This window comes from Anser cygnoides, unplaced genomic scaffold, assembly GCF_040182565.1.
Source record: "Anser cygnoides isolate HZ-2024a breed goose unplaced genomic scaffold, Taihu_goose_T2T_genome scaffold_43_1, whole genome shotgun sequence".
NCBI lineage: Eukaryota > Metazoa > Chordata > Aves > Anseriformes > Anatidae > Anser > Anser cygnoides.
In genome coordinates, this window is record NW_027103067.1 from 1,471,148 (window position 1) to 1,493,239 (window position 22,092).

The 22,092-nt window shown below is 68.2% G+C and overlaps 5 protein-coding genes and 4 non-coding genes across 24 annotated transcripts; all 9 read left to right on the plus strand.

Moving 5' to 3' along the window:
- The first annotated feature begins 157 nt into the window (after positions 1-157).
- LOC125181582 (TAF6-like RNA polymerase II p300/CBP-associated factor-associated factor 65 kDa subunit 6L) lies at positions 158-2,965 on the plus strand. The gene is made up of 10 exons (XM_048056433.2): positions 158-359; positions 461-547; positions 656-806; positions 906-956; positions 1,052-1,146; positions 1,242-1,316; positions 1,398-1,618; positions 1,712-1,844; positions 1,933-2,061; positions 2,148-2,965. The coding sequence occupies exons 1-10, from the start codon at positions 213-215 to the stop codon at positions 2,859-2,861; spliced, it is 1,803 nt and encodes a 600-aa protein (XP_047912390.1). The 5' UTR covers positions 158-212; the 3' UTR covers positions 2,862-2,965.
- A 142-nt stretch (positions 2,966-3,107) lies between these two features.
- LOC136789201 (transmembrane protein 179B-like) lies at positions 3,108-8,388 on the plus strand. 13 transcript variants are annotated; one of them, XR_010828056.1, is made up of 13 exons: positions 3,216-3,364; positions 3,706-3,884; positions 3,956-4,090; positions 4,207-4,290; positions 6,129-6,160; positions 6,508-6,550; positions 6,920-6,961; positions 7,090-7,124; positions 7,218-7,333; positions 7,568-7,608; positions 7,804-7,863; positions 8,055-8,089; positions 8,268-8,388. XR_010828056.1 is itself a non-coding variant. In XM_066989170.1 (13 exons), the coding sequence occupies exons 1-13, from the start codon at positions 3,269-3,271 to the stop codon at positions 8,296-8,298; spliced, it is 840 nt and encodes a 279-aa protein (XP_066845271.1). In that variant the 5' UTR covers positions 3,216-3,268; the 3' UTR covers positions 8,299-8,388. The 13 variants fall into 13 exon arrangements, 7 of the variants coding, with proteins under 7 accessions (XP_066845275.1, XP_066845276.1, XP_066845277.1 ...); XR_010828058.1 differs by having other exon boundaries at positions 6,923-6,961; XM_066989170.1 differs by having other exon boundaries at positions 7,307-7,333.
- Positions 6,297-6,371, plus strand: LOC136789305 (small nucleolar RNA SNORD26). Its single transcript, XR_010828145.1, has one exon. It is a non-coding gene; the product is annotated as a small nucleolar RNA SNORD26 (small nucleolar RNA).
- LOC136789308 (small nucleolar RNA SNORD22) lies at positions 7,378-7,502 on the plus strand. Its single transcript, XR_010828149.1, has one exon. It is a non-coding gene; the product is annotated as a small nucleolar RNA SNORD22 (small nucleolar RNA).
- LOC136789306 (small nucleolar RNA SNORD30) lies at positions 7,653-7,722 on the plus strand. Its single transcript, XR_010828147.1, has one exon. It is a non-coding gene; the product is annotated as a small nucleolar RNA SNORD30 (small nucleolar RNA).
- Positions 8,137-8,204, plus strand: LOC136789307 (small nucleolar RNA SNORD31). Its single transcript, XR_010828148.1, has one exon. It is a non-coding gene; the product is annotated as a small nucleolar RNA SNORD31 (small nucleolar RNA).
- Positions 8,389-8,682: 294 nt separating the features above from the next.
- Positions 8,683-11,530, plus strand: LOC136789246 (WD repeat-containing protein 74-like). Its single transcript, XM_066989242.1, has 11 exons — positions 8,683-8,838; positions 9,249-9,355; positions 9,443-9,564; positions 9,654-9,717; positions 9,811-9,954; positions 10,052-10,153; positions 10,229-10,329; positions 10,426-10,481; positions 10,895-11,037; positions 11,112-11,168; positions 11,259-11,530. The coding sequence occupies exons 1-11, from the start codon at positions 8,778-8,780 to the stop codon at positions 11,409-11,411; spliced, it is 1,110 nt and encodes a 369-aa protein (XP_066845343.1). The 5' UTR covers positions 8,683-8,777; the 3' UTR covers positions 11,412-11,530.
- A 581-nt stretch (positions 11,531-12,111) lies between these two features.
- Positions 12,112-16,537, plus strand: LOC125181585 (syntaxin-5). Of its 4 annotated transcripts, none has more exons than XM_066989213.1 (11): positions 12,112-12,261; positions 12,464-12,711; positions 14,485-14,558; positions 14,678-14,733; positions 14,851-14,921; positions 15,012-15,128; positions 15,236-15,292; positions 15,389-15,470; positions 15,563-15,663; positions 15,772-15,893; positions 15,989-16,537. In XM_066989213.1, the coding sequence occupies exons 2-11, from the start codon at positions 12,481-12,483 to the stop codon at positions 16,146-16,148; spliced, it is 1,071 nt and encodes a 356-aa protein (XP_066845314.1). In that variant the 5' UTR covers positions 12,112-12,261; positions 12,464-12,480; the 3' UTR covers positions 16,149-16,537. The 4 variants fall into 4 exon arrangements, with proteins under 4 accessions (XP_066845314.1, XP_066845316.1, XP_066845317.1 ...); XM_066989215.1 differs by having other exon boundaries at positions 12,464-12,678; XM_066989216.1 differs by having other exon boundaries at positions 12,464-12,678; positions 14,488-14,558.
- Positions 16,538-16,629: 92 nt separating this feature from the next.
- On the plus strand, positions 16,630-22,073 carry LOC136789234 (nuclear RNA export factor 1). The gene is made up of 21 exons (XM_066989212.1): positions 16,630-16,742; positions 16,908-17,103; positions 17,189-17,333; positions 17,659-17,742; positions 17,864-17,968; positions 18,079-18,159; positions 18,243-18,312; positions 18,424-18,512; positions 18,588-18,695; positions 18,772-18,881; positions 20,161-20,197; positions 20,320-20,388; positions 20,483-20,538; positions 20,624-20,731; positions 20,822-20,880; positions 20,968-21,083; positions 21,159-21,201; positions 21,285-21,357; positions 21,443-21,625; positions 21,719-21,779; positions 21,915-22,073. The coding sequence occupies exons 1-21, from the start codon at positions 16,712-16,714 to the stop codon at positions 21,951-21,953; spliced, it is 1,863 nt and encodes a 620-aa protein (XP_066845313.1). The 5' UTR covers positions 16,630-16,711; the 3' UTR covers positions 21,954-22,073.
- The last annotated feature ends 19 nt before the right edge of the window (positions 22,074-22,092 follow it).

The following is a 22,092-nucleotide window of genomic DNA, read 5'->3' on the forward strand; positions in this document are numbered from 1 at the left end:
TCCCGGCAGCCCCTTTCGAGAAGGGCGCGCGTCCTTAATTAACATAACCCCGCCCCCTTTCCCCCGGCCGCCGCCGTCTATTTGCATATCCCGCCCCATTGGCTCGCCCGCCTCCGGACGCCCCCGCCCCCTTGGGGGCCCGCCCGCGGCTCTCATTTGCATAGCCCCGCCCCGCGGTGGGCGGGGCCAGGCGGGGCGGGCGCGCCGGCGCCATGGCGGAGCGGGAGGAGCGGCGCTTCGTGGAGCTGCCCCGGGAGTCGGTGCGGCTGATGGCGGAGAGCGCCGGCGTGGAGCTCAGCGACGAGGTGGCGGCGCTGCTGGCCGAGGACGTCTGCTACCGGCTGCGGGAGGCCACGCAGGTACGGCCGGGCCCTTCCCCTGCCGCTGGAACCGGTGTCGGTGCTGGCACCGTTACCGGAGCCGGTACCGGGCGCGCTGACAGATCGCCCCCCCCCTGCAGAACAGCTCGCAGTTCATGAAGCACACGAGGCGGCGCAAGCTCACCGTGGAGGATTTCAACCGGGCGCTGCGCTGGAGCAACGTGGAGGTGTGGGTGCTGCGGGTCCCGCTCGGCCTCCCGGGGGGGGGGGGTCCCGTTACCGGGCCCGTTACCGGAGGGGGGATCTCGTTGCCCCACCACCGCCTGTCCCCGCAGGCCGTGTGTGGCTACGGCTCCCAGGACGCGCTGCCTTTCCGGGCCATCAAGGAGGGCGAGCTGTACTTCCAGGAGGACCGGGAGGTCAACCTGGTGGAGCTGGCCCTGGCCACCAACATCCCCAAGGGCTGCGCCGAGACGGCTGTGCGAGGTGAGGGCCCCCCCCCCCGGTGCCCCTCCCGGTGCTCCCCCTGGCTCCGCTGCCTGGCGTGGGCTGAGCGCTCGGGGCCGCCGCCACGCTCCTTTGCAGTGCACGTGTCCTACCTGGATGGCAAAGGCAACCTGGAGCCGCAGGGAGCCGGTAAGGAGCAGGGGGGAGGCGGGGGGGCTCGTGGCCCCCCACGGCACCGGGGGGCGGATGGGCCCCCCCCCCCCCGTGACGCCGTTCCCCGGCAGTGCCCAGCGCCGTCTCCACGCTGACCGACGACTTGCTCAAGTACTACCAGCACGTCACACGGGCTGTGCTGGGGGATGACCCCCAGCTAATGAAGGTGAGCTTTGAGGGGGGGGGGGGGGGGGATAGGGGGTCTCCAGAGGGTGCCCCCCACCCGCCGGGAGCAGGGCTGACCCCTCGGCTTCCTTGCAGGTGGCCCTGCAGGACCTCCAGAGCAACTCCAAGATCGCTGCCCTTCTGCCCTACTTTGTCTACGTGGTCAGCGGGGTGAGCGCGTCGGGACAGGATTCTTATTTAGGGGGGGGTGCAGCTGCACGCTGAGCCCCCCCCGCCCCCCCCATCCCCCAGGTGAAGTCGGTGAGCCACGACCTGGAGCAGCTGAACCGGCTGCTGCACATCGCCCGCAGCCTGATCCAGAACCCCTACCTCTGCCTGGGCTCCTACGTCCGCAGCCTCATCAGCAGCGTCATGTACTGCACCCTGGAGCCCCTGGCCGCCTCCATCAACCCCCTCAACGACCACTGGACGCTGCGCGACTACGCCGCCATGCTGCTCAGCCGCATTTTCTGGTGAGGGGGGTGCCCTCGCCGGGTCCCCCAGGGGGCTGGCGCCGTCCCCAGGGGCGACTGGGGACTGGAGCGGGTCCGCCCTGTCACCCGCAGGACCCACGGCGATCTGGTGAGCGGCCTCTACCACCAGATTCTCCTCTCCCTCCAGAAAGTGCTGGCCGACCCCGTGCGCCCTCTCTGCTCCCACTACGGCGCCGTGGTGGGGCTGCACGCCCTGGGCTGGAAGGTGAGCGGGGTCCGGGGGGGGGCGCGGCACTGCCCCTCCATGGCCCCTGCCCCTCGAACGCACCCCCCGACTGCCCCTGTCCCTGCAGGCAGTGGAGCGTGTCCTCTACCCGCACCTCTCCACCTACTGGGCCAACCTGCAGGCCGTGCTGGATGATTACTCGGTCTCCAACGCCCAGGTGAAGGCGGACGGGCACAAAGTTTACGGTGCCATCTTGGTGAGTGGCCCGGGGGCACTCGGGAACCGCCCTTCGGTGACAGGGGGGTTCCCCCCTCGTGCACGCGGCGCTGCTTCCCTCCCCAGGTGGCTGTCGAGCGGCTGCTGAAGATGAAGGCCCAGCAGGCGGCCGGCCAGCAGCCGGAGGGCTCCCCGCGGCACAGCCCCAGGCCGGACCCCCCGGCCGAGGCGGGTTTGGGCCTGGGCCGGCCCCTGCTGCAGCTGGGGGGCGGCGGTGGCCCCTCGGCGGCCCTCACGCCGCCAGCCCTCTCTTTGCACGACATGTACCGCGAGCTCTACGACTTCTTCGGCGACAGCCTGGCTGCCCGCTTCGGCACGGGGCTGCGGCCCCCCGCCCCACTGCCACCGCCCCCCGGCACCCCCGAGAAGGAGCCGCTGGCGTTTGGGGGCGAGGGGGCGGCCCGAAAGATGCCGCAGCTGACGGCCAGCGCCGCCGCCAGCCCGCCTGAGGAGGAGAGCCCCCGGCCGGCGCTGCACCGCTCCACCAGCCTGCCCCGTGCCCGCGGCGCGGCACGGCAGCCCGGCCACCGGCCAGGGGCCCGCGACGTCTTCCAGAAATGCCGTTTCGCCCCCCGCGGTGCCCCCCGCTTCAGCTTCGTCATTGCGGGGCGCCAGGCGGGTCGGCGCTGCCGGGGCCGCCTCTTCCAGACCAGCTTCCCCCAGCACCACGGGCCGGGCCACGTCTCCCGCTACGCCCAGAAGCTGCCCATGATCGGCCGCACCGCCCGGCCAGCGCGGCGCTGGGCTCGCGCCGAGTACTCCCTCCATCTCCTCCTCTGAGACGAGCCCGCGGTGGGTGCCCTGGGCGCTGCGGGGATGCTGCAGGACGCGGCCGGTCGCTGTGGTGCCAGCCGGGCAGTTAATAAAGCAGCGGGTGCTCTTCAGCGTGGAGGGTTTGTGGCCTTGGTGGGGTGATGGGGTGCTGCCGCCCCCTGTCCCGGTGAAATCGGTCGCTCTTTGGTGTCCCGTGGCCGGACGCTGCTCCGTCGCCCACCCCACGTGTGCATTTACCCCATCGCTGCGCTGCGGACGGGCGGGTGGGTGTTCTGCCTTCACCCCTGGGCGAAGTCCCGCAAACAGGCTGGGAGCTGCCGGAGCCCCGCGGCACTGGGGAGCCGCCAAAGCCCGGCCCCGTGCCGGCAGAGCAGGGGTGGGGCGGAGGAGGCAGGGCTGAGCGGGCTGGGAAGATGGCGGTGTCTGTCCCGTGGCTGCTGGGGCTGGCCCTCCATGGGGCCGTGTTCCTCTGCGGCATCGTCTGCGCTTCGGCTCTCACCGTGGCGCAGGTACCGGGGGGGGGTGGGACGGGGCTCAATGCCCCCTGGGGAGCCGTGGGGCTGCCGTGGGGGGGGCTCTGTCCCTGCCCCGTCTCAGCCGGGTCCCGTAGGGAGCTGTTTGTGGTTGCAGTGCAGGGGCGTGGGGGGAAGCTGGGACGTGTGGGGATGCTGAGCACCCCCAGCCCTTCCTGTTCCTTCCATATGTCACACAAGTATGAGACCGAACGGGCGGTTTGGGCTTCCTTCCTTCCTCCCCCTCCTCCTCCTCCTCGCTGCTCTGTGCCGCTGGGTCCCCGCAGCCCCCAGGGTCACCGCGAGGCACCCCCCCCCCAACGCCCTCCCATCCGCAGGGAGAGTTCGGGGGCCAGTGCCTACTCTACGGCGCCGTGAGCTGGAACGGGACTGCGCTGGTGCCCAGGTCCTTCAGCCGCGTCTCCCTCTGCTACTTCGTCTCGGCTGTCTCCGTCGTGGTAGCCCTGTGCTGCTTCGCGGTGCTCCTCTACAGCTGCTGCGCAGATGAGCCTCATCGGTGAGCGGGGCGTGGGGCTGGGGCACCCCACAGTGTCCCTGCCCCGCTGACGCTGCTCCCCCCTCCTGCAGGAGCCGTGCGTGCCGCACCTTCACCCTGGTCGTGGCTACTGTCATCCTCCTCTTCCTCCTCGTCTCAGCCTGCATCCTCCGCGCAGGAATGGACGTTCTCTGTGCCTCCATCGTGCACACCAAGCAGCTGGCCAGGTAGGGGCAGCTCTGCCCGGGGAAACCCCTGCAGGATCGGGCTGGGGGTGGTGTTGCAGCTCCCCCTGTGCGTCCCCCCCCCCCCCCTTTCTCATGCCTGCTCTCGATTCCTGCAGCTGTCAGGAGGCTGAGCACAAGCCATGGGTGTCCTACAGCCCAAGCCGCTTCTACAGCAACCTCTACAGTGCGCAGGTGAGCAGGTACGATGGGGTGGGCAGCCACCGAAGCCCTCCCTGCCGCGGGAAGCCAAGGAGTCAGTGTGGGGGGGGCATGTTGCGCATCTCCCCCCCCGTGCCTCATCCCACAGGCATCAGCCTGGGTCAACGTGTTCCTCTGGTGCCTGCTGACGGCCTGGCTGGTCATCCAGCAGCGGAGGGAAGCCCCCATCCCGCTGCTGCGCCGCCAGGACCCCGAGTGGAGTGCTGAGACAGAAGCCATCCTAGGGGGGCATCCGAGATGGAGCTGAAGGAAGGGTCAGCGCGCCTGGCGCACGACGAGCAGGGTGGGAGGAGGCACGGGTGGCGTCGGCCCAGACACCTCATTAGCCCTGCAGGCGGCCATGAGGCCGGCGGTACAAAAGGACGCAGCCTTCCGCCCCGTGCTGGCGTAGGGGCGTTGTGTGGCACGAAGCCCACAGCCCTCAGTCACGGGGCTCTTTTGGGCACCGAGCTTCGTTATTAAAGACGAAGGTTTTCAGCGGAGGAGCGTGTGCGTGCGTGCAGCAGGGCGGTTGTGCGCCGCGGGGGCGGCGGTGCCGTCACAGGCCGGAGCACTGCGGCTGCTGCCGCACGGGGCTGCTCCGCGGGGCAGGGACGGAGGGTCTGGTTTGGGCGGCGAGCAGGGGCAATTGTAACAACCAGAAAAGGGGAAAATGAGGCAGGAGCCCTCTCACCACGCATGGCTGAACAGACCGACCACAAAAGAACCACCGGGTCCCCCCCCTCCGCACGCCGTATGACGTAACTACGTCACTACTATCCTTTAACCAGCCCCTGTTAAAAGGAGCAAACCCCTCTACTTTTTCCCAGCAGAACGCCATCACGACCCCCACACATCGACATCACGGTGGAATTTCACTATCCCCTTTATCTCTCTCTCCTCTTTTTTCCCACCGCATCGCTCCACTTTTTTGAGTTTTTAGTGCGTTTTCCAGACAAAGTTTCGAAATCTTAGCAGCGAAGCTCTCCCGGCAGCCCATTCGGCTGAGTACGCTCTTCATTAGCATATCCCCGCCCCTCCCCCCTCCCCACCGCTGCCCCGCCCCGCTTCCCATGAGCCTCCTGTCCATCTCTGCGCGCTGATTGGATTTCTTCCTCCTGCTATTTGCATGAGCACCGCCCCCTTGCCTCTCCGCCCCTCCCACCGGCCTGATTTACATACACCATGGCAACGCCCACCTCATTGGTCAGAGTCCCGCCCAGGCGGCCCCTCCCACCGCCTCTCCCCCTCAGCGCTGTGCGCATGCGCTGTCCCTTTCCCGCCCTTTTCCCAGGGCCGGGGGGCCGCAGTGCGCAGGCTCGATCTCTTGGCGCGCGCTCCCAGCATGACCCGCGGCCTATTTAAGCGCGCGAGGGGGGTCACGACGGCCATTTTGTTGGCGGCGGCGGCGGAGCGGGAGGGGGTTGAGGTGGGCGCTCCGATTTTATTTCCGCCGGGGTGGCTCGGGGCATTTTCTTCAGGAGCTGGACGGTTTCTGATACCGCGTCCTTAATTTACGTACCCGTGGGCAGCTTCTGGCTCGCTGGGCAGCGAGAGCTCCGCCCGGGGGCCGCCATTTCGTGGCGCCGCGCGGGCAGGCCCCGTTACCGGCGGCGGGCACGAGGCAGGGCCGCGGCGCGGGGCCCGCTCTGTGATGAACTCGTTCACAGACCTGAGCTGACCGCGGTGTGAAGGCTTAGAGCACCTCTGAGGAGAGCGGGCGCGCCCTGCCCTGGCTCCTTACCCTGGGGGGAGGCCGTGGTATTCCCCGCTCTTTGCTAAAAGCCTTTTGTTTGTCTTCATTGTTCCTAATACCGCGTTTTTTTCTCTTTTTTTAAAGGTTCAGCCGTCCATATGGCTTTGCTGAAAGAGGTGAGTTTGTCTGCCTTTAACGCTGAGCCTGAATGCTTTGTTCTGTTAAAAAGACCGCGAATTAAACGTGTGCTCGCTGCTCAGCGGCGCTGTGTTAGAGCACGGCTGTGCTCCGCTTTGTGGTGGGGGCGAAGTGCTGCAAAGATGAGATTCCTGAACTCTCTCTTTCTGATGGTGAAGTGGAGAAGCTTTTCACAAGGTTCTGAGTGGCACTGGTGTGTCCCGGCGCGTGTCTTTGTTGCACCGTGGACGTGAAACGTTCTTCATGTGCCCTTGGATGGGGGCGTTTGATGTCTTACTCCTGTTGTGCATGCAGTACGGCTTAGTGTCCCTTTTATTTTTTTAAGGTGTGGAATTCATCAGCCATGTGCGCACGTGGTCCCGTTTCAGGTGAGCTATGTTTGCTTTGTTTTTTTTTTTTTAAGAGATTTTTCAAGGGTAGGGGTGTGGAATTTTTCCCTTGGGAGGGCAGAGGCAGTGTAGCTTCAGCCCGAGGCAGAGGAGCAGATCCAGCCTGCTCTGGGGGAGTTTTCTCTGCCCCTTTGTTGGGCCACGTGGGTGCCCCTGGGGTCTGGGTGCTGGTGGGCAGCCAGGGATCGCTGCTCCTGCCCTGTTCGGTGACGAACCACAGGACAAGCATATGGCTGAGTGTCCCTGATGCCAGATCAGTGCTGAGAACTGTGGGGCAGGAGGGGCCCTGTGGGGAAGGGGCTGCGTGGGGCTGTGCAGAACTGTTGCTAATTAATTTACCTATTCCAGCAGCACCTCTCGTGCCTCCAGAAGCGGGATCTCCTCCTGCAGGTGCGTACAGGCGATAGGCTGTGCCTCACCTCAGGCATTTGAATTGTCAGGAATTCAGTGGAATTCCAGTTCCAGCGGTGGCAGCATCCCTCCTGCCGGCTGCCTCACGGCTGCTTTCCTTCCCGCAGGCTGAGCTCTCGGGAGCGGGGACGCCCCGGCCCAGGTAAGCGTGTGCCTCCCCTGCTGCGCGCGGGCCTGGCTGGTGCCAGTCCGAAGGGATGACACGCTGAGCTGGACGACACGAGTCTCATGGCAGATCCGAGTTACCAAAGCCCTGATCGGACGGCAGCGGGCAGCCCGGGCTGCGCTGCTGCCTTCAGCGCTGACCCCTCCTTCCCTCCACAGCCGCCTGGCCCGGACTGAGGGCCAATGGTGAGTTTCCAGCTCTTTTTTTATGATCAAATTCTGCTCTTTGTCCCCGATGAGGAAAACCTCACGCGTCTTACTGCCCGTCTGGCGCCAGAACCTGCAAAGGTTGAACCCACTGGTGCCGGCGGCCGGAGAGGAGGACGGCTCGTTCTGTGGGAACGGTCTGAGGGGATGCGGGGCTGGGGTGCTGGGGGTGGCCGTGGTGTGGTGCTGAGCTAACGGGGGCGTTTCTTCCAGGATTGGAGCTGAGCTGGACCTGCCCTGGTGCTGCTGTGCAGGTGAGGGGCCGGGGGGGTGCAGGGACCCCGCAGCCCGTCCCTGCTGCCGTGATGAATTCCTCAGGAATCTCGTTCGGCTGAACGCTGCTGTTGAGGACTCGGACTCTGATCCCTGCTGGGACGGGCACCGGGGGGGGGAGCGCTGGGTGTCTGGGCCAGGGGGTGACCCCGACTCGTCCCTTTTTGTGCCCGCAGGGTGACAGCAGGGGGCTGAGGAGCCCCCAGATGCGGTGCGGGGGGAGCTCGGGGGTTGAGGTGAGTGTTTGGGGGGTGCTGCTGTGGGGCTGGGATTGCTCCCCACGGTTTTAATGATGAGCCCACCTAGCTCACTTTGAACCCCCCCCTGAAAAAAATCCTACAAATACCTGAAAAACTGCGGGGCTGTCACAGCCCCGGGGGTCCTGCGGGGCTGGTGAGACCCTGACCCCCCCCCCCTGCTTTTCCAGGCCCCCCACCCGAGGATCTCCAAGGCTGTGTCCTGGTGAGTGGGGTTCTAGGGGGGACACAGGATGCTTGGGGGTGGGTCCTGCTGCCGAGGATGAGACGATACCGCCCCAGGCTGATCCCCCTGATTGAGTGGTTCCCCCTGAGGCAGTTTTGGGGGGATTTTGGGGAATTCTGGGTGTGCTTCCACGCTGCTCACTGCATCCTCCCCCCAGCTCCAGGACATGGCCACCCCTCAGCCTGTGAAGAAGACGACGGCGCCCTGAAGCTTGCTTGGTGCTGATGGTTTCTGAAATAATCAATAAAGACAAATAACTTTTGAGCAAAAACCCCGAATCTGTTGAATTTTGAGTCTGTTTAAATTCATGGTGGGGGGTGGGGGGTGTTGCTGGCCCCACCCGCGGCCCTGCTTGGAATCTGGGGGATTTCGTCCCCTTGTGGTGGCCACGGGGAGGGGGGGTTGGGGTGGGCAGGGGCATGGGAGGGGGGGGACACCGGGGGTGGGGGGCACCGGTGCTACGGGGACCCGCTGTGGGCCCGCCCGAGGGGCGGAACGTTTGTGCGCGGCTCGGGGGGGGAGGGGGAGCGCGTTCAGTGCTGCGCTTCCTGCTGGTGCGCAGCGCTCAGGGGTCCGGTGCTGGGGGCGGAACCTTAACGTCCCCGGAACCAAAGAGCGCGGGCGGCGGTTCCGCGGGGCAGCGGAGCCGGGGACGGACCGCGGCAGGATGGCGGCCCCCGCGCGGTGGAGCCACGTGTGGGTGGGGGCCGAGACCGGAGCGCTTAAAGGTGGTGGGGGGGGGAACCGGGGGGGGCTCCGGGGTTGGGGTGAGGAGATGGAGGGGGGGGGGAGTCCCCCAGTACCGGGGGGGGCTCCACGGGGGCGTCCCCGGGACCGGAGGGGCTCCGGGATGGGGGAGAGGAGCAGGGGGGCCCTGGGGGGAGTCCCCAGTACCGGGGGGGCTCCGGGATGGGGGTGAGGAACAGGGGGGTCGTGGGGGGAGTCCCCAGTACCGGGGGGGCGTCCCCAGTACCGGGGGGGCTCCATGGGGGCGTCCCCGGGACCGGAGGGGCTCCGGGATGGGGGAGAGGAACAGGGGGGTCGTGGGGGGAGTCCCCGGGACCGGGGGACGCTCCGGGAAGGGGTCCCCGGTACCGGGGGGCCCCTTTAACACCGCCCCCCCCCGCTCCCCCCCCAGGCGTGAACCTGCAGAAGAAGCAGGCCACCAACTACACCGGCGGCGGGGCGCTGAGCCGCGGGGAGGGCGTCTGCGCCCTTTGCTGGGGGGACGCCGCCGAGACCGAGGTGAGCGGGGGGGTGTCCCGGAGGGGTCCCGGGGGGGGTCGGGTGGGGTCGGCGGCACTCCCACGGCCCTGCGGTTCCCTCTCCCAGGTCCTGGTGGGGTGCCTGGACCGCTCGGTGAAGCTGTTCAGCACTGAGAAGGGGAAGTTCACCGAGACCCGGCTGTGCCCCGGCGGGGACGGCGCCTTCTGTGGCCTGGCGGTTCATGGCAGGTAGGGGGTCACGGTGAGGGGGGGGGGGGGGGTGTCCCAAAGCCCCCCCCCCCCCTCGAACCCCCTTTGTGATAACAGCACTTCCTCAGCACCCTGATCACCTGCGTCGAGTCGGGGCTCCTCAAGGTGTGGCGTGACGACGCGGCCGAGAATGTGAGTGTTTCGGGGCGCGAGGGCGGGGAGCGCCGTGCTCGGGGTGTGTCCCCCCCCCCCCCCCCCCCCATGGTGACCCCCCCCCCGTGCCAGCTGGAGCTGCAGGCGGGCGCGGGGCTGTGCCGCATGCGCCAGGATCCGGCCCGGCCTCACCGCGTGGGCACCGGCGGGAAGGAGAACGCCCTCAAAGTCTGGGACCTGCATCGCCCGGAGGAGCCCGTCTTCCGTGCCAAGAACGTGGGTGGCCCCCCACGCGACCCCCCCCCCCCCACCCCGCCGTGTCCCTTCTGCGCCCTGTTTTGTCTCACCCCCCCGCCCCGTTTCCCCGCCGCAGGTCAGGAACGACTGGCTCGACCTCCGCGTCCCCGTCTGGGACCGCGACCTCCAATTCCTGCCAGGATCCGACAAGGTGGTTACGTGCACTGCGCACCGCCAGGTGGGACCCTGGGGCTTTGAGGGGGGGGGGACACGGGGGGGCACTGGCTGTGCCATCACCGCCTGGCGTCCCCAGGTGCGGCTCTACGACCCCAGCACCCCACAGCGGCGTCCGGTGCTGGAGACCACCTTCAGCGAGTCCCCGCTTACCGCGCTCTCCCTCGCACCTGGAGCCACGTGAGTGTGGCCTGGGGCTGGGGGGGGGGGCTGGGGGCGCTTGGGGTGTCCCCGGGGTGAAGGAGCCGAATTCTTCCTTCCTTTTACTCCCCCCAGCTCCGTCGTGGTGGGCAGCGCTCGTGGGGAGGTGGCTGTCATTGATCTGCGCCAAGGTGAGCTTCAGGCATTTCGGGGGGGAAGGCAGTGGAGCTGCCCCCCCCCCCCCCGGCCGCTCCTTTTAAGAAAAAAATGTGTGTTTTTGGAGCAAAATGGGGTTTTGCAGCAGAAAATTTTACTTGCATATTTGAAAGTGATCGTGCGGGCAGAGCAGCGGGGAGGATGTTAAGCAGATAAGGGGATGGTCCTCCTGTCCCAAAATAAGGAGGATAGCTGAGAAAAATGGGATGAAATCAGTAAAAACAAAAATTACAGGTCCTGTAGTCATGAGAGAAATAAAAAAAAAGAAGGAAAAGGGGAAATTAATGGTTGGTCAAATAAAATTGGACATAAATGGTACAGTAATAACTACGAGTTTGTGACCCTCGATGATTTTCTCAGCTCCCCCTCAGCTGTTTTTGTCCCCCAGGGCGGGTGCTGAAGTGCCTGAAGGGCTTCGCGGGCAGCGTGCGGGGGCTGCAGTGCCACCCGTCCCTCCCCCTCGTGGCCTCCTGCGGCCTCGACCGTTTCCTTCGCGTCCATGACCTGGACGACAAGCAGCTGCGCCACAAGGTGAGGTGGGGGCTCCCCGGGACCCCGCTGTCCAACCCCCCCCGGCCCCCTTCCGAGCCGTGTCGTCCCTCCAGGTCTATCTGAAATCCCGCCTGAACTGCCTGCTGCTGAGCAGCCACCAGGACTGGGAGGTGAGAGCCTTTGGGGCTGCTTTTGGGGTGCGGGTTTGCTTTTTTCCTGCTCATACAATTCCTGTTCCCCCCCCCCCGACCCCCTGGCAGGCCCAGGAAGCGCCGGCCGCGCCAGCTGAAGTGAAGGAGGAAGAGGAGGGCGACGCGCTCTGGGATTCGATGGAGACCGTCCCCACGCAGCCGCCGGACCCCGAGGCCGGCCGGGGCAAACGTGCCAAGAAGCGGAAGAGCTCTGGGCCGTGACCCCCCCAAAACCTGACCCCAAACGGGACTGTGCCCCCTCGCTGAGGGGCGAGGAGGGGCTGCCCCCGCCTCGGCTGTGGGTTTGCTGCTGTGCAGCACATAAAGACGCGCTCGCCGCACGGCTTCGCTCCCGTCTTGTCGTTTTTTTGGGGGGGGTTTGAGCCATTTTGGGGGGCGCTGTTCTGCCTGGGGGGGGTGGCTTCAACCCCAACGAGGCCCCCAGATGAGGCTGTGGGAGCTGAAGTGCCCTTGGAGGGGGGGTGTGGGGCGGTGAAGCAGCTGGGGGAGGGCTCGGGGGGGGCCTTTGGGGGGCTCGGGGGGGGCCTTTGGGGGGCTCTGAGGGGTCTTTGGGGGGGTTTGGGGAGCTCAGAGGTGTCTTTGGGGGGTTTCAGAAGGCTTGGGGGGGGGTTGGGGAGGTTTTTGGGGCTTTGGGGTCTCGGAGGGGGCTTTGGAGGGGTTTAGGGGGGGTCTCGGAGGGGGCTTGGGGGGGGGCTGGGGGACCTTTGGGTGGGTTTGGGGGGCTTTGGGGGACTCAGAGGGGTCTTTGAGGGGGTTTTGGGGGGCTCTGGAGGGTGTGGGGGGGGGCTTTGAGGGGTTTGGGGGCGTTTTGGGGGGGTTTGGGGTGCCGGGGGGGGTTTGGGGTGCCGGGGGGGGTCGTTCCGCGGCTCCTCCCCGCCGCCAGGGGGCGCTGCCGCTTCCGGGCCTCCTCGGGAGGGGCGGGGCGGGGCTCGGAGGCGCGCCGCGTGACGTCACGGGAAGGGGGGAGGCCCGCGGCGAGACGTGGCAGTGACGTCAGCGCGTCGCCGGGGGGCCGCGGAGCCGAGCGGCGCCGAACCGAGCGCGAGGCCCGGTGAGCGCGGGAGGGGGCGGGGCTTCCGCTTGGCCCCGCCCCCTGCCCCCCCCTCCCGCTCCCCCCTCCCCTCCGGGCCCGAGCTGGGGGGGGGGAGGAGGATTTTGGGGTCTCCCTGGGCTTTTTGGGTGGAATCCCCGGGATTTTGGGTACCTCCCGGTATTGGGGGGGGGGTCCCGGGCCGGTGCTGACCCCCCCGCAGCCGCAGGTGATGCCCCGATGAACGCGCGGCGCCGCCACGGCTCGAGGAACACGGAGCAGGGCGTTTACCTGGGGCCCCCCCAGACGCAGGCCGTGCCCCCCCCGCCGCCGCCGCTCCGGGCCGCCCCCTCCCCCCCCCCAGGCGCCGACGTCATGTCGTGTCGCGACAGGACCCAGGAGTTTCTGTCCGCCTGCAAGTCGCTGCAGGGCCGGCAGGTGGAGATGGGGGGTGCTGGGGGGGACTGGGAGGTACTGGGAGCTGCTGGGAGTACTGGTGGGGGTGCTGGGGGGGGACTGGGAGGTGCTGGGAGTGCTGGTGGGGGTGCTGGGGGGGGACTGGGAGGTGCTGGGAGTACTGGTGGGGGTGCTGGGGGGGACTGGGAGGTGCTGGGAGTGCTGGTGGGGGTGCTGGGGGGGACTGGGAGGTGCTGGGAATACTGGTGGGGGTGCTGGGGGGGACTGGGAGGTGCTGGGAGTACCGGTGGGGGTGCTGGGGGGGACTGGGAGGTGCTGGGAATACTGGTGGGGGTGCTGGGGGGGACTGGGAGGTGCTGGGAGTGCCGGTGGGGGTGCTGGGGGGGACTGGGAGGTGCTGGGAGTACTGGTGGGGGTGCTGGGGGGGGACTGGAAGGTGCTGGGAGTGCTGGTGGGGGTGCTGGGGGGGACTGGGAGGTACTGGGAGTGATGGTGGGGGTGCTGGGAGTACTGGTGGGGGTGCTGGGGGGGACTGGGAGGTGCTGGGAGTACTGGTGGGGGTGCTGGGGGGGACTGGGAGGTGCTGGGAATACTGCTGGGGGTGCTGGGGGGGACTGGGAGGTGCTGGGAGTACTGGTGGGGGTGCTGGGGGGGACTGGGAGGTGCTGGGAGTACCGGTGGGGGTGCTGGGGGGGACTGGGAGGTGCTGGGAGTGCTGGTGGGGGTGGTGGTGGGGACTGGGAGGTGCTGGGAGTGCTGGTGGGGGTGGTGGTGGGGACTGGGAGGTGCTGGGAATACTGGTGGGGGCGCTGGGGGGGACTGGGAGGTGCTGGGAGTACTGGTGGGGGGGCTGGGGGGGACTGGGAGGTGCTGGGAGTACTGGTGGGGGTGCTGGGGGGACTGGGAGGTGCTGGGAGTACTGGTGGGGGTGCTGGGGGGGACTGGGAGGTGCTGGGAGTGCTGGTGGGGGTGCTGGGGGGGACTGGGAGGTGCTGGGAGTGCCGGTGGGGGTGCTGGGGGGGACTGGGAGGTGCTGGGAGTGCCGGTGGGGGTGCTGGGGGGGACTGGGAGGTACTGGGAGGTGCTGGGAGTACTGGTGGGAGTGCTGGGGGGGGACTGGGAAGTGCTGGGAGTACCGGTGGGGGTGCTGGGGGGGGACTGGAAGGTGCTGGGAGTGCTGGTGGGGGTGCTGGGGGGGACTGGGAGGTGCTGGGAAGACTGGTGGGGGTGCTGGGGGGGGACCAGGAGGTGCTGGGAATACTGGTGGGGGTGCTGGGGGGGACTGGGAGGTGCTGGGAGTGCTGGTGGGGGTGCTGGGGGGGACTGGGAGGTGCTGGGAGTGCTGGTGGGGGTGCTGGGGGGGACTGGGAGGTGCTGGGAGTACCGGTGGGGGTGCTGGGGGGGACTGGGAGGTGCTGGGAGTACCGGTGGGGGTGCTGGGGGGGACTGGGAGGTGCTGGGAATACTGGTGGGGGTGCTGGGGGGGACTGGGAGGTGCTGGGAGTACCGGTGGGGGTGCTGGGGGGGACTGGGAGGTGCTGGGAGTACCGGTGGGGGTGCTGGGGGGGACTGGGAGGTGCTGGGAATACTGGTGGGGGTGCTGGGGGGACTGGGAGGTGCTGGGAGTGCTGGTGGGGGTGCTGGGAGTACTGGGCTGGTGGTGGTGGGGACTGGGGAGTGCTTGGAGCCCTGGGGGGCTGCTGGTGGGGACTGGGGGGTGCTGGGGGGGACCGGGGGGTGCTGGGAGGTGCTGGGGGGCGCTGAAGGGTGCAGGGGGTACTGGGGGGGTGCTCTCAGCGCCCTGACCCCCCCCGTGCCCCCCCCCAGCAGAACGGGCTGCAGCCCAGCAGAGCGGCCGCAGGAGCCGCCCGGCAGCGCAGCGAGTTCAGCCTCATGGCCAAGTGAGTGGGGCCCCCCGCTTGGGGGTTTTTTTTTGGGGGGGGACGGGGGGGACACGAAGGGTGCCCCGGCTGCGATGTAACCCCTTGTCCCCCCTCCTTTTTACGCCCCCCCCCCCCAGGCGCATCGGGAAGGATCTCAGCAACACCTTCGCCAAGCTGGAGAAGCTGACCATCTGTGAGTGTGTGGGGGCTGCCCCTGAGTGTGTGGGGGGGCTCAGATTTTGGGAGGGGGGGGGGAACGAGGGTCCTGAGCCCGGCTCTGTGTCCCCCCCCCCCCCCCCCACGCTGGCAGTGGCCAAGAGGAAATCCCTCTTTGACGACAAGGCGGTGGAGATCGAGGAGCTCACCTACATCATCAAGCAGGTACGGGGGGGGGGGGGTGCGCCGTGGGGCTGGGGGGGGGGGGGGCTGTATTTTTTTGACCCCCCCCCACCCCGTCGTCCCCTCTCGCAGGACATCAACAGCCTGAACAAGCAGATCGCGCAGCTGCAGGACGTGGTGCGGGCGCGGGGCAGCCAGAGCGGGCGCCACGTCCAGACGCACTCCAACACCGTCGTCGTGTCCCTGCAGGTGGGACGGGGCCGGAGCTTGGGCGGGGGGGGGGGGGGGGCAGGACGCGCGCAAACAGCCCCCCCCCCACGCAGCAGCGGCTGATCTCCCCCCTTTTCCCTTCCCAGTCCAAGCTGGCCTCCATGTCCAACGACTTCAAATCGGTGCTGGAGGTGCGGACGGAGGTGAGCGTTGGCCGCCGCCCCCCCCGTCCCGGTGCCCCCTCGCCGCGCCATTTTCCACCACCGCCGTTTTCCGCCCCCATTTCACCCCCCCCCCAGAACCTGAAGCAGCAGCGAAGCCGCCGCGAGCACTTCTCCCGTGCCCCCGTCTCCGCCTTGCCCCTGGCCGCTGGCAATTTGGGTGAGCGTTGGGATTGAGGGGGGGTGGTTTGTTTTTTTTTTTGGGGGGAGGGGGGGGTTGTCCCCTCTGCTCAGGCCCTGCTGCGCCCGCAGGCGGCTCGGCAATGCTGCAGGACGAGCCACAGCGCGCCGGGGACGTCGCCATTGAGATGGACGCGCGGACGAGCCAGCAGCTGCAGCTGATCGATGAGCAGGTAGGGGGTGGGAGCCCGAGGGGGGCCCCGAAAGCCTTTGGGGTGCCGGTGTTGGGGGCGGGAGCCCGACGGCGCCTGCCCCGCTCCACCTCCCCTCTCGCCCCGCAGGATTCGTACATCCAGAGCCGGGCGGACACGATGCAGAACATCGAGTCCACCATCGTGGAGCTGGGCTCCATCTTCCAGCAGCTGGCGCACATGGTGAAGGAGCAGGAGGAGACGATCCAGAGGTACCGCTGCCCTGCTTCCCCCCCCCCCCCGACCTTGTCCGTGTGTCCGTCCGCCCCCTGAGCGTGTGTGTCCCCCCCCCACCCCCGCCCCGCAGGATCGACGCCAGCGTGGAGGACGCGCAGCTGAACGTGGAGGCAGCGCACGGGGAGATCCTCAAGTACTTCCAGTCGGTCACCTCCAACCGCTGGCTGATGGTCAAGATCTTCCTCATCCTCATCGTCTTCTTCATCGTCTTCGTCGTCTTCCTGGCCTGAGCATCCCCCGCTCTGGCCCCCCCCTTTGTCCCTCCGGCCGGGACAGACGGACACGGCCGTGCTGTGACCGCGGGGCTCTGATGGACAGCGGGGGACGGGGTTAGGGATACGCCGGGGACTGGCGGTGCCGGTGGCGGACCTCGGGCAGCCTCGGAGCCCCCCCCGCCCCCCGGGGAGCAGCGCGCCGGGCCCCCCCGCTTCGCCACGGCTCCCGCAGCCTACGCCGAGGCCGGTCCCGGGGGGCCGCCTGGTCATGGTGGCTGTGACCTCCTGCGGTCTGCCGGCCCGCAGCCCCCTGCCAGGGGCCGCTGCGGGCCTCGTTAAGGCCGTGGGGACCCCCTGAGGCCCGCGGAGGCGGGCCGGGGGCTGCATTAAAATGACGGGACCTCCTCTCGCTTCTTCTTCCCGGGCCGGGATTCGAACCCGCGGCGCTGCGCGCGGCCTCCGGGGCGCCAGGGGGCGCTAGAGGGAGATCGGGGGGGGGGGGGGGAGGCCGGAAGTGACGTCAGGAGGGGGCGCGGCGTGCGGCGGCGGTGCCGCGGTCGGTACCGGGAGCGGCGGAGATGGCGGAGGAGGGCAAGGGGGGGTACAGCGGTGAGTGGGGGCGGCGCTGGGGGCGGCGGGGCCGGGGGCGGCGGGGAACCGGGCCCGGGACCCGGCGGGGCCTGGCGGGGGGCCGCGCGGCCGCAGGCCCCGCCGGTAAGCGGGGCCCCGCGGGTGCTGCCCGGTGCTGACGGGCGGCGCTGCCCCCGGGGGCAGAGCACGATGACCGCGTGGGCGGCAGAGGCTTCTCGGGCCGCAGGAAGAAAGGCCGGGGCCCGTTCCGGGGGAAGATGTACAGCGAGGTGAACCACCGCTCCCGCAACCGGGGCGGCCCCGGGCTCCGGGCGCGGCTGGACGAGGACGACGGCGACGTCCCCATGAGCGAGGCCCACGACGGGCCCCGGAACCGATAGTGAGTGCGTGGGCGGGCGGCCCCGGGGGGGGGAGGTCGGCCGGGCCGGCTTCCCCTCGTTCTCCTCCCCCTTCTCGCCTTCCAGCTTGCCCTACGGGCCCAGGCCCAACCGCACGGCCAACATCCACATCACGGTGCGGCGCGACCTCCCCGCCCCGGAGCGCGGCGGCGGCGGCGGCAGCGGCGGCGGGAGCCGAGACGGCGGCCGTAGGAACTGGTTCAAGATCACCGTGAGTGGGGCGGGAGCTGTGGGGAGGGGGCGTCACGGCCGCCGGCAACCCCTGGTTTGGGGGGCTGCAGCTACCCTCAGGACGTTCGTGGTGCTGGGAACGGGGGGGGGGCAGCTCCCCTCTTCCTGCGCTGTGGCGGCGTGGCTGTTGTCACCTTCGTCCCCCTGGGGCAGATGCAGAAGGCGGCTGTGTCCTGCCGGGATGCACCATGCCTGACCCAGGCGCGGCGTCGGTGACTCCCCGTGCCCCCTAAAGCAGCCGCGCGCCGTTGCCGCCCTCGCTTGCATCCTGATTGCGCAGTAGCGCTGCCCGAATTTCCTCCTAGATCCCGTATGGGAAGAAGTATGACAAGACGTGGCTGCTGAGCTCCATCCAGAACCTCTGCAGCGTTCCCTTCACTCCTGTTGAGGTGAGCGGGGGGTCTGCCTTTGCTTTCGCTTCCTGTTGCGGGCGGCTCCGAGGGTGGAAGTGGGTCTGGCAGACCCTCCAGGGGTTGGCTGCACGCTGAGCCCGCTGCCCTCCTTTCTAAGTTCCACTACGACCACAACCGAGCCCAGTTCTACGTGGAGGATGCCACCACTGCCAGCGCGCTTAAGCAGGTCTCTCGCAAGATCACGGACAGGGACAACTACAAGGTGCGTGCCTCAATCTGCGCGGGAGCAGCTCTGCAGGGCGGCCGTTCTCGTTCCACGTAGCCGCGTTTCCCACCAGGACGCCGTCTCATAGACCGCTCTGTATTCGTTAGGTGGTGATAATTATCAACTCGTCGGCTCCGCCTCAGTCCCTGCAGAACGAACTGAAGCCGGAGGAGATTGAGCAGCTGAAGGTGAGCGGAGCGGGCGCTGGGCTGGGGCAGGGGAATGGGGCGGGGGCCGCCTGCTTGCCCTCACTTCTCTTGCGCTGTTGCAGCTCTGCATGAGTAAAAGGTACGACGGCTCACAGCGGGCATTGGACCTCAAGAGCCTCCGTGTCGATCCCGGTGAGCGCTGCTCCCCACCCAGGGGACGTGGAGAGCAGGACGGGACTGTGGCAGGGGGTGCTTTACGCCCTTTGCGTCTCCCTTTTCCTCTCTCTCTCCCACCCCGCCCAGACTTGGTGTCGCAGAGCATCGACGTGGTGCTGAACCAGCGGAGCTGCATGCTGGTTGTGCTGCGCATCATCGAGGAAAACATCCCCGAGGTGAGAACGGGGGAGGCTTCTCCTGAGGGAGCGTTACCTGTGGGGCTGCCCCGACGCTTGTCTCTGTTCTTGCAGCTGCAGTCTCTGAACCTGAGCAGCAACAAGCTCTACCGCCTCGACGACCTGTCCGAGCTGGCGCAGAAAGCCGCCGGCCTCAAAATCCTCGACCTTTCTCGCAACGAGGTGGGTGCCGCCCCTGACCCTCTGCGCACGCCACCTCTTCGCGCCCTCACGGCCCCTCTTCCCTCCCCCGCTGCAGCTGAAGTCGGAACGGGAGCTGGACAAAGTGAAGGGGCTCAAGCTGGAAGAGCTTTGGCTGGACGGCAACCCGCTGTGCGACACTTTCCGGGACCAGTCTACTTACGTCAGGTCAGTGTTAGCCTTGGGGCGGCCCTAGGGGCCCATGGGCCGCCCCTGCTCTGCGGGGGGCAGAACGGCAGGATGAAGAGAGGCCGCCCCCCCCCAGTGCCTTCCGCTTGCCGGTGCCCAGACCCGCCCCCTCAAGGCTTCCCGACAGCCCCTGGTCGTGGCGCAGGGCCGTGAAGGGCTGTTGCTTGCCCGCCGCAGGACGGCGCAGCGTTTGTTTCAGCTGGTCGGAGACTTGCTTCCTCCCTGCTCCCTCCTCCTCCCTCTTCTCCTCCCCCGTCCTCGTCTCCAGGGCATGCAGCCTCTTCTCTGGAGCGCCCCGCTGCCCACCCGCTGCTCCCACCCCTCTGCCGTGCAGACGGGGCTCTCGATGCTCCTCCACCCTTCCGTGGGACTTTCGGGGGCCGTGGGACGTGGCCCGGGGCGTGGCGTTGCTGCCCCTGTCCCCCCCCCCGGTGGAGCTGCCGCCCCCCGCGCCCGCGCTTGGCCCTCGATGATGGCTGGCTAGCCAGAGACGGGTAAGATTCCTCACGGGAGGAACAACCTAAGACAGGCACAGCCGTGCAGTGGCCAAACGCTGCCGCCCCGCTGCGGCCAGTGCGGGGAGGCCGTCCCGGGCCTGGCGCAGGCCCCCAGTCCGCTGCGGGCAGAGCCCCCCCGCCCCGGGTGCACCGGCGCTGGCCCCCGGTGCTGGCAGGGGCCTTGGCTCTGGATGCGGCCGTGCCCGTAGCCTGGCACGTTCTTGGGTCTGGGAGGGAGCGGCACAAAGGAGAAGAGGCTCTGCCCAGGGCTGCCTGCCCCTCTGTCCCCTCACCCGCTTCATCCTCTTCTGCTGAATTGGGGTCACCCTGCCGAGGGGCCCCCCCCCAGCTGTAAACAGGCGGCTCGTGCCCGTGGCCGTGCCACGACCAGTGGGATCTTGTCTCCCCTCCCTTTTCCCCTCCTCTCTGGGCGCCCGCACTCAGGTGAGTACGAGCCAGGTAAGTCCTGAGCTGGCTGGGGGGGCCCGGGGTTCCTCGTCAGCCCAAGACCCCTCCGGGGACAGGGGCAGTCCCCTGGTATGGCACCCCCAGGAAGAGGGGGAGCGACAGCGGGGAGAGGGGAGGCAGCCGCGTGGGGCGGCCCCGTTGTGTGCCCCATGGCTCCGGGGAGGGCGGCCGGGTAGGGCAGGTGAGGGGGGGGGGGAGTGTTTTTTTTTTTGGGAGGGTGGGCGGCCTTTCCTGCTGCCCCTGGCCCCAGCGGGCAGCCCGGCCGCCACGCTGACTGCTCTCCCTCTCGGCAGCTCCGTCAGAGAGCGCTTCCCGAAGCTGCTGCGCCTGGTGAGTGCGTGAGGGAGGGGGCTGACCCCTGCCGAAGCTTTGGTGGGGGAAGGACACTCAGTCCTCCTGGGGCAGGCAGGAGGGAGCCGGCCCCCTCACCCCCTTCTCTGCCTCTCCCCTAGGACGGCCACGAGCTCCCGCCACCCATCGCCTTCGACGTGGAGGCACCCACGACGCTGCCCCCATGCAAGGTGGGGCCGTGGTGGGGGCCCCTACAGCCCCGGTTAGGCCTGGGGGGGCCCCGCTGTCCCGCAAGGGGGGACTGCTGCTCCGTTCTCTTTCCAGGGCAGCTACTTCGGCTCCGATGACCTGAAGGCGCTGGTGCTGCGGTTCTTGCAGCAGTAAGCGTGGGCCGGGCCCTGAGGCAGGCGGGGGGCGGTGTTGTGTGTGCTCCCCCCCCGCCCATCCCTGTCCTCCCCCCCGTAGGTACTACTCCATCTACGACTCGAGTGACAGGCAGGGGCTGCTCGATGCCTACCACGATGGCGCCTGCTGCTCGCTCAGCATCCCCTTCGGGCCCCAAAACCCCCCGAGGTATGTCCCCCTGAGCCCCCCCCCGATGCGGGACGGGGCAGCTGCACTGCATCTCGTCGTCCTGTCCCTCACGGCCGCTTGTCCCCGCAGGAACAGCCTGAACGAGTACTTCAAGGACAGCAGGAATGTGAAGAAGCTGAAGGACCCCAGTAAGCCCCTGCCGCGCCCCCCCACCCTGCGCTGGACCACCCCAGGCCCACGTGGAGGGGGGGCTCAGCGCTCTTCTCGCCCCCCAGCCATGCGCTTCAAGCTGCTCAAGCACACGCGCCTCAATGTGGTGGCCTTCCTCAACGAGCTCCCCAAGACCCAGCACGACGTCAACTCCTTCGTGGTGGATGTCTGCGCCCAGACGGTGAGCGGGGGCCACGGCGCTTGCGGCCGCCCCTGAGCTGGGCTCTGCCTCACTCGCCACCCTCTTCTCTTGCAGAACACGCTGCTGTGCTTTGCCGTCCACGGGATCTTCAAGGAAGGTGAGGCCGGGCTGCGTCCCCTCCTCGCTGTAAAGCCTTTTCCCCTGTGCCCCGGCCTCCACCATCTCCTTTACTCTCCGCAGTGGACGGCAAATCCCGAGACTCGGTGCGTGCCTTCACCCGCATGTTCATCGCTGTGCCGGCTGGCAACACCGGGTAAGGGGTGAGGGAAGAGAGGCTGGTGGCACGCCCCTGGCCTCCTGCCCCGTGCTTATTCCCCCCCCACTTCCCTCCTTCTCAGCCTCTGCATAGTCAACGACGAGCTCTTTGTCCGCAACGCCACCACAGAGGAGATCCGCAAGGCCTTTGTCATGCCGGCACCCACCCCTTCCTCCAGCCCCGTCCCCACGCTCTCTGCGGAGCAGCAGGAGATGCTGGCAGCCTTTTCCATGCAGTCAGGCATGAACCTCGAGTGGTCCCAGAAGTGAGTGTGCCCCCCCCTGTGTCCCCTCAGAGGCAGCCTGGCCTCCCGCACCCCGCATCCCTCCTAAGTCCCCCCCCTCTCCTTCCACCCCAGGTGCCTGCAGGACAATGACTGGGACTACGGCCGGGCTGGGCAGGTCTTCACTCAGCTGAAGGTGGGCTTGGGGAGCAGGTGCCCCCCTGCTAGGACCCCCAGGGGGTGGGGGGAGCATGCCTATGGTCCCCCCCCCAGGACCCCTCTTGCAGGGCCTGCGCGGACCCCTGCTGAGCCCCTCTCCTTCTCTTTGCAGCTGGAAGGCAAAATCCCCGAGGTGGCGTTTCTCAAGTGAGCGGTGCCCCCTCGGCTCCTGCTGTTTTGTTCGCGGTGTTTTATTCCTCCCCCCCCCCCTCTCCCCCCGTTCTTCTCTCCGTTTTTGTAAATAAATAAATAAATTCGTTTCAACGCCGGAGCCTCGGTGCGCAGCTGGC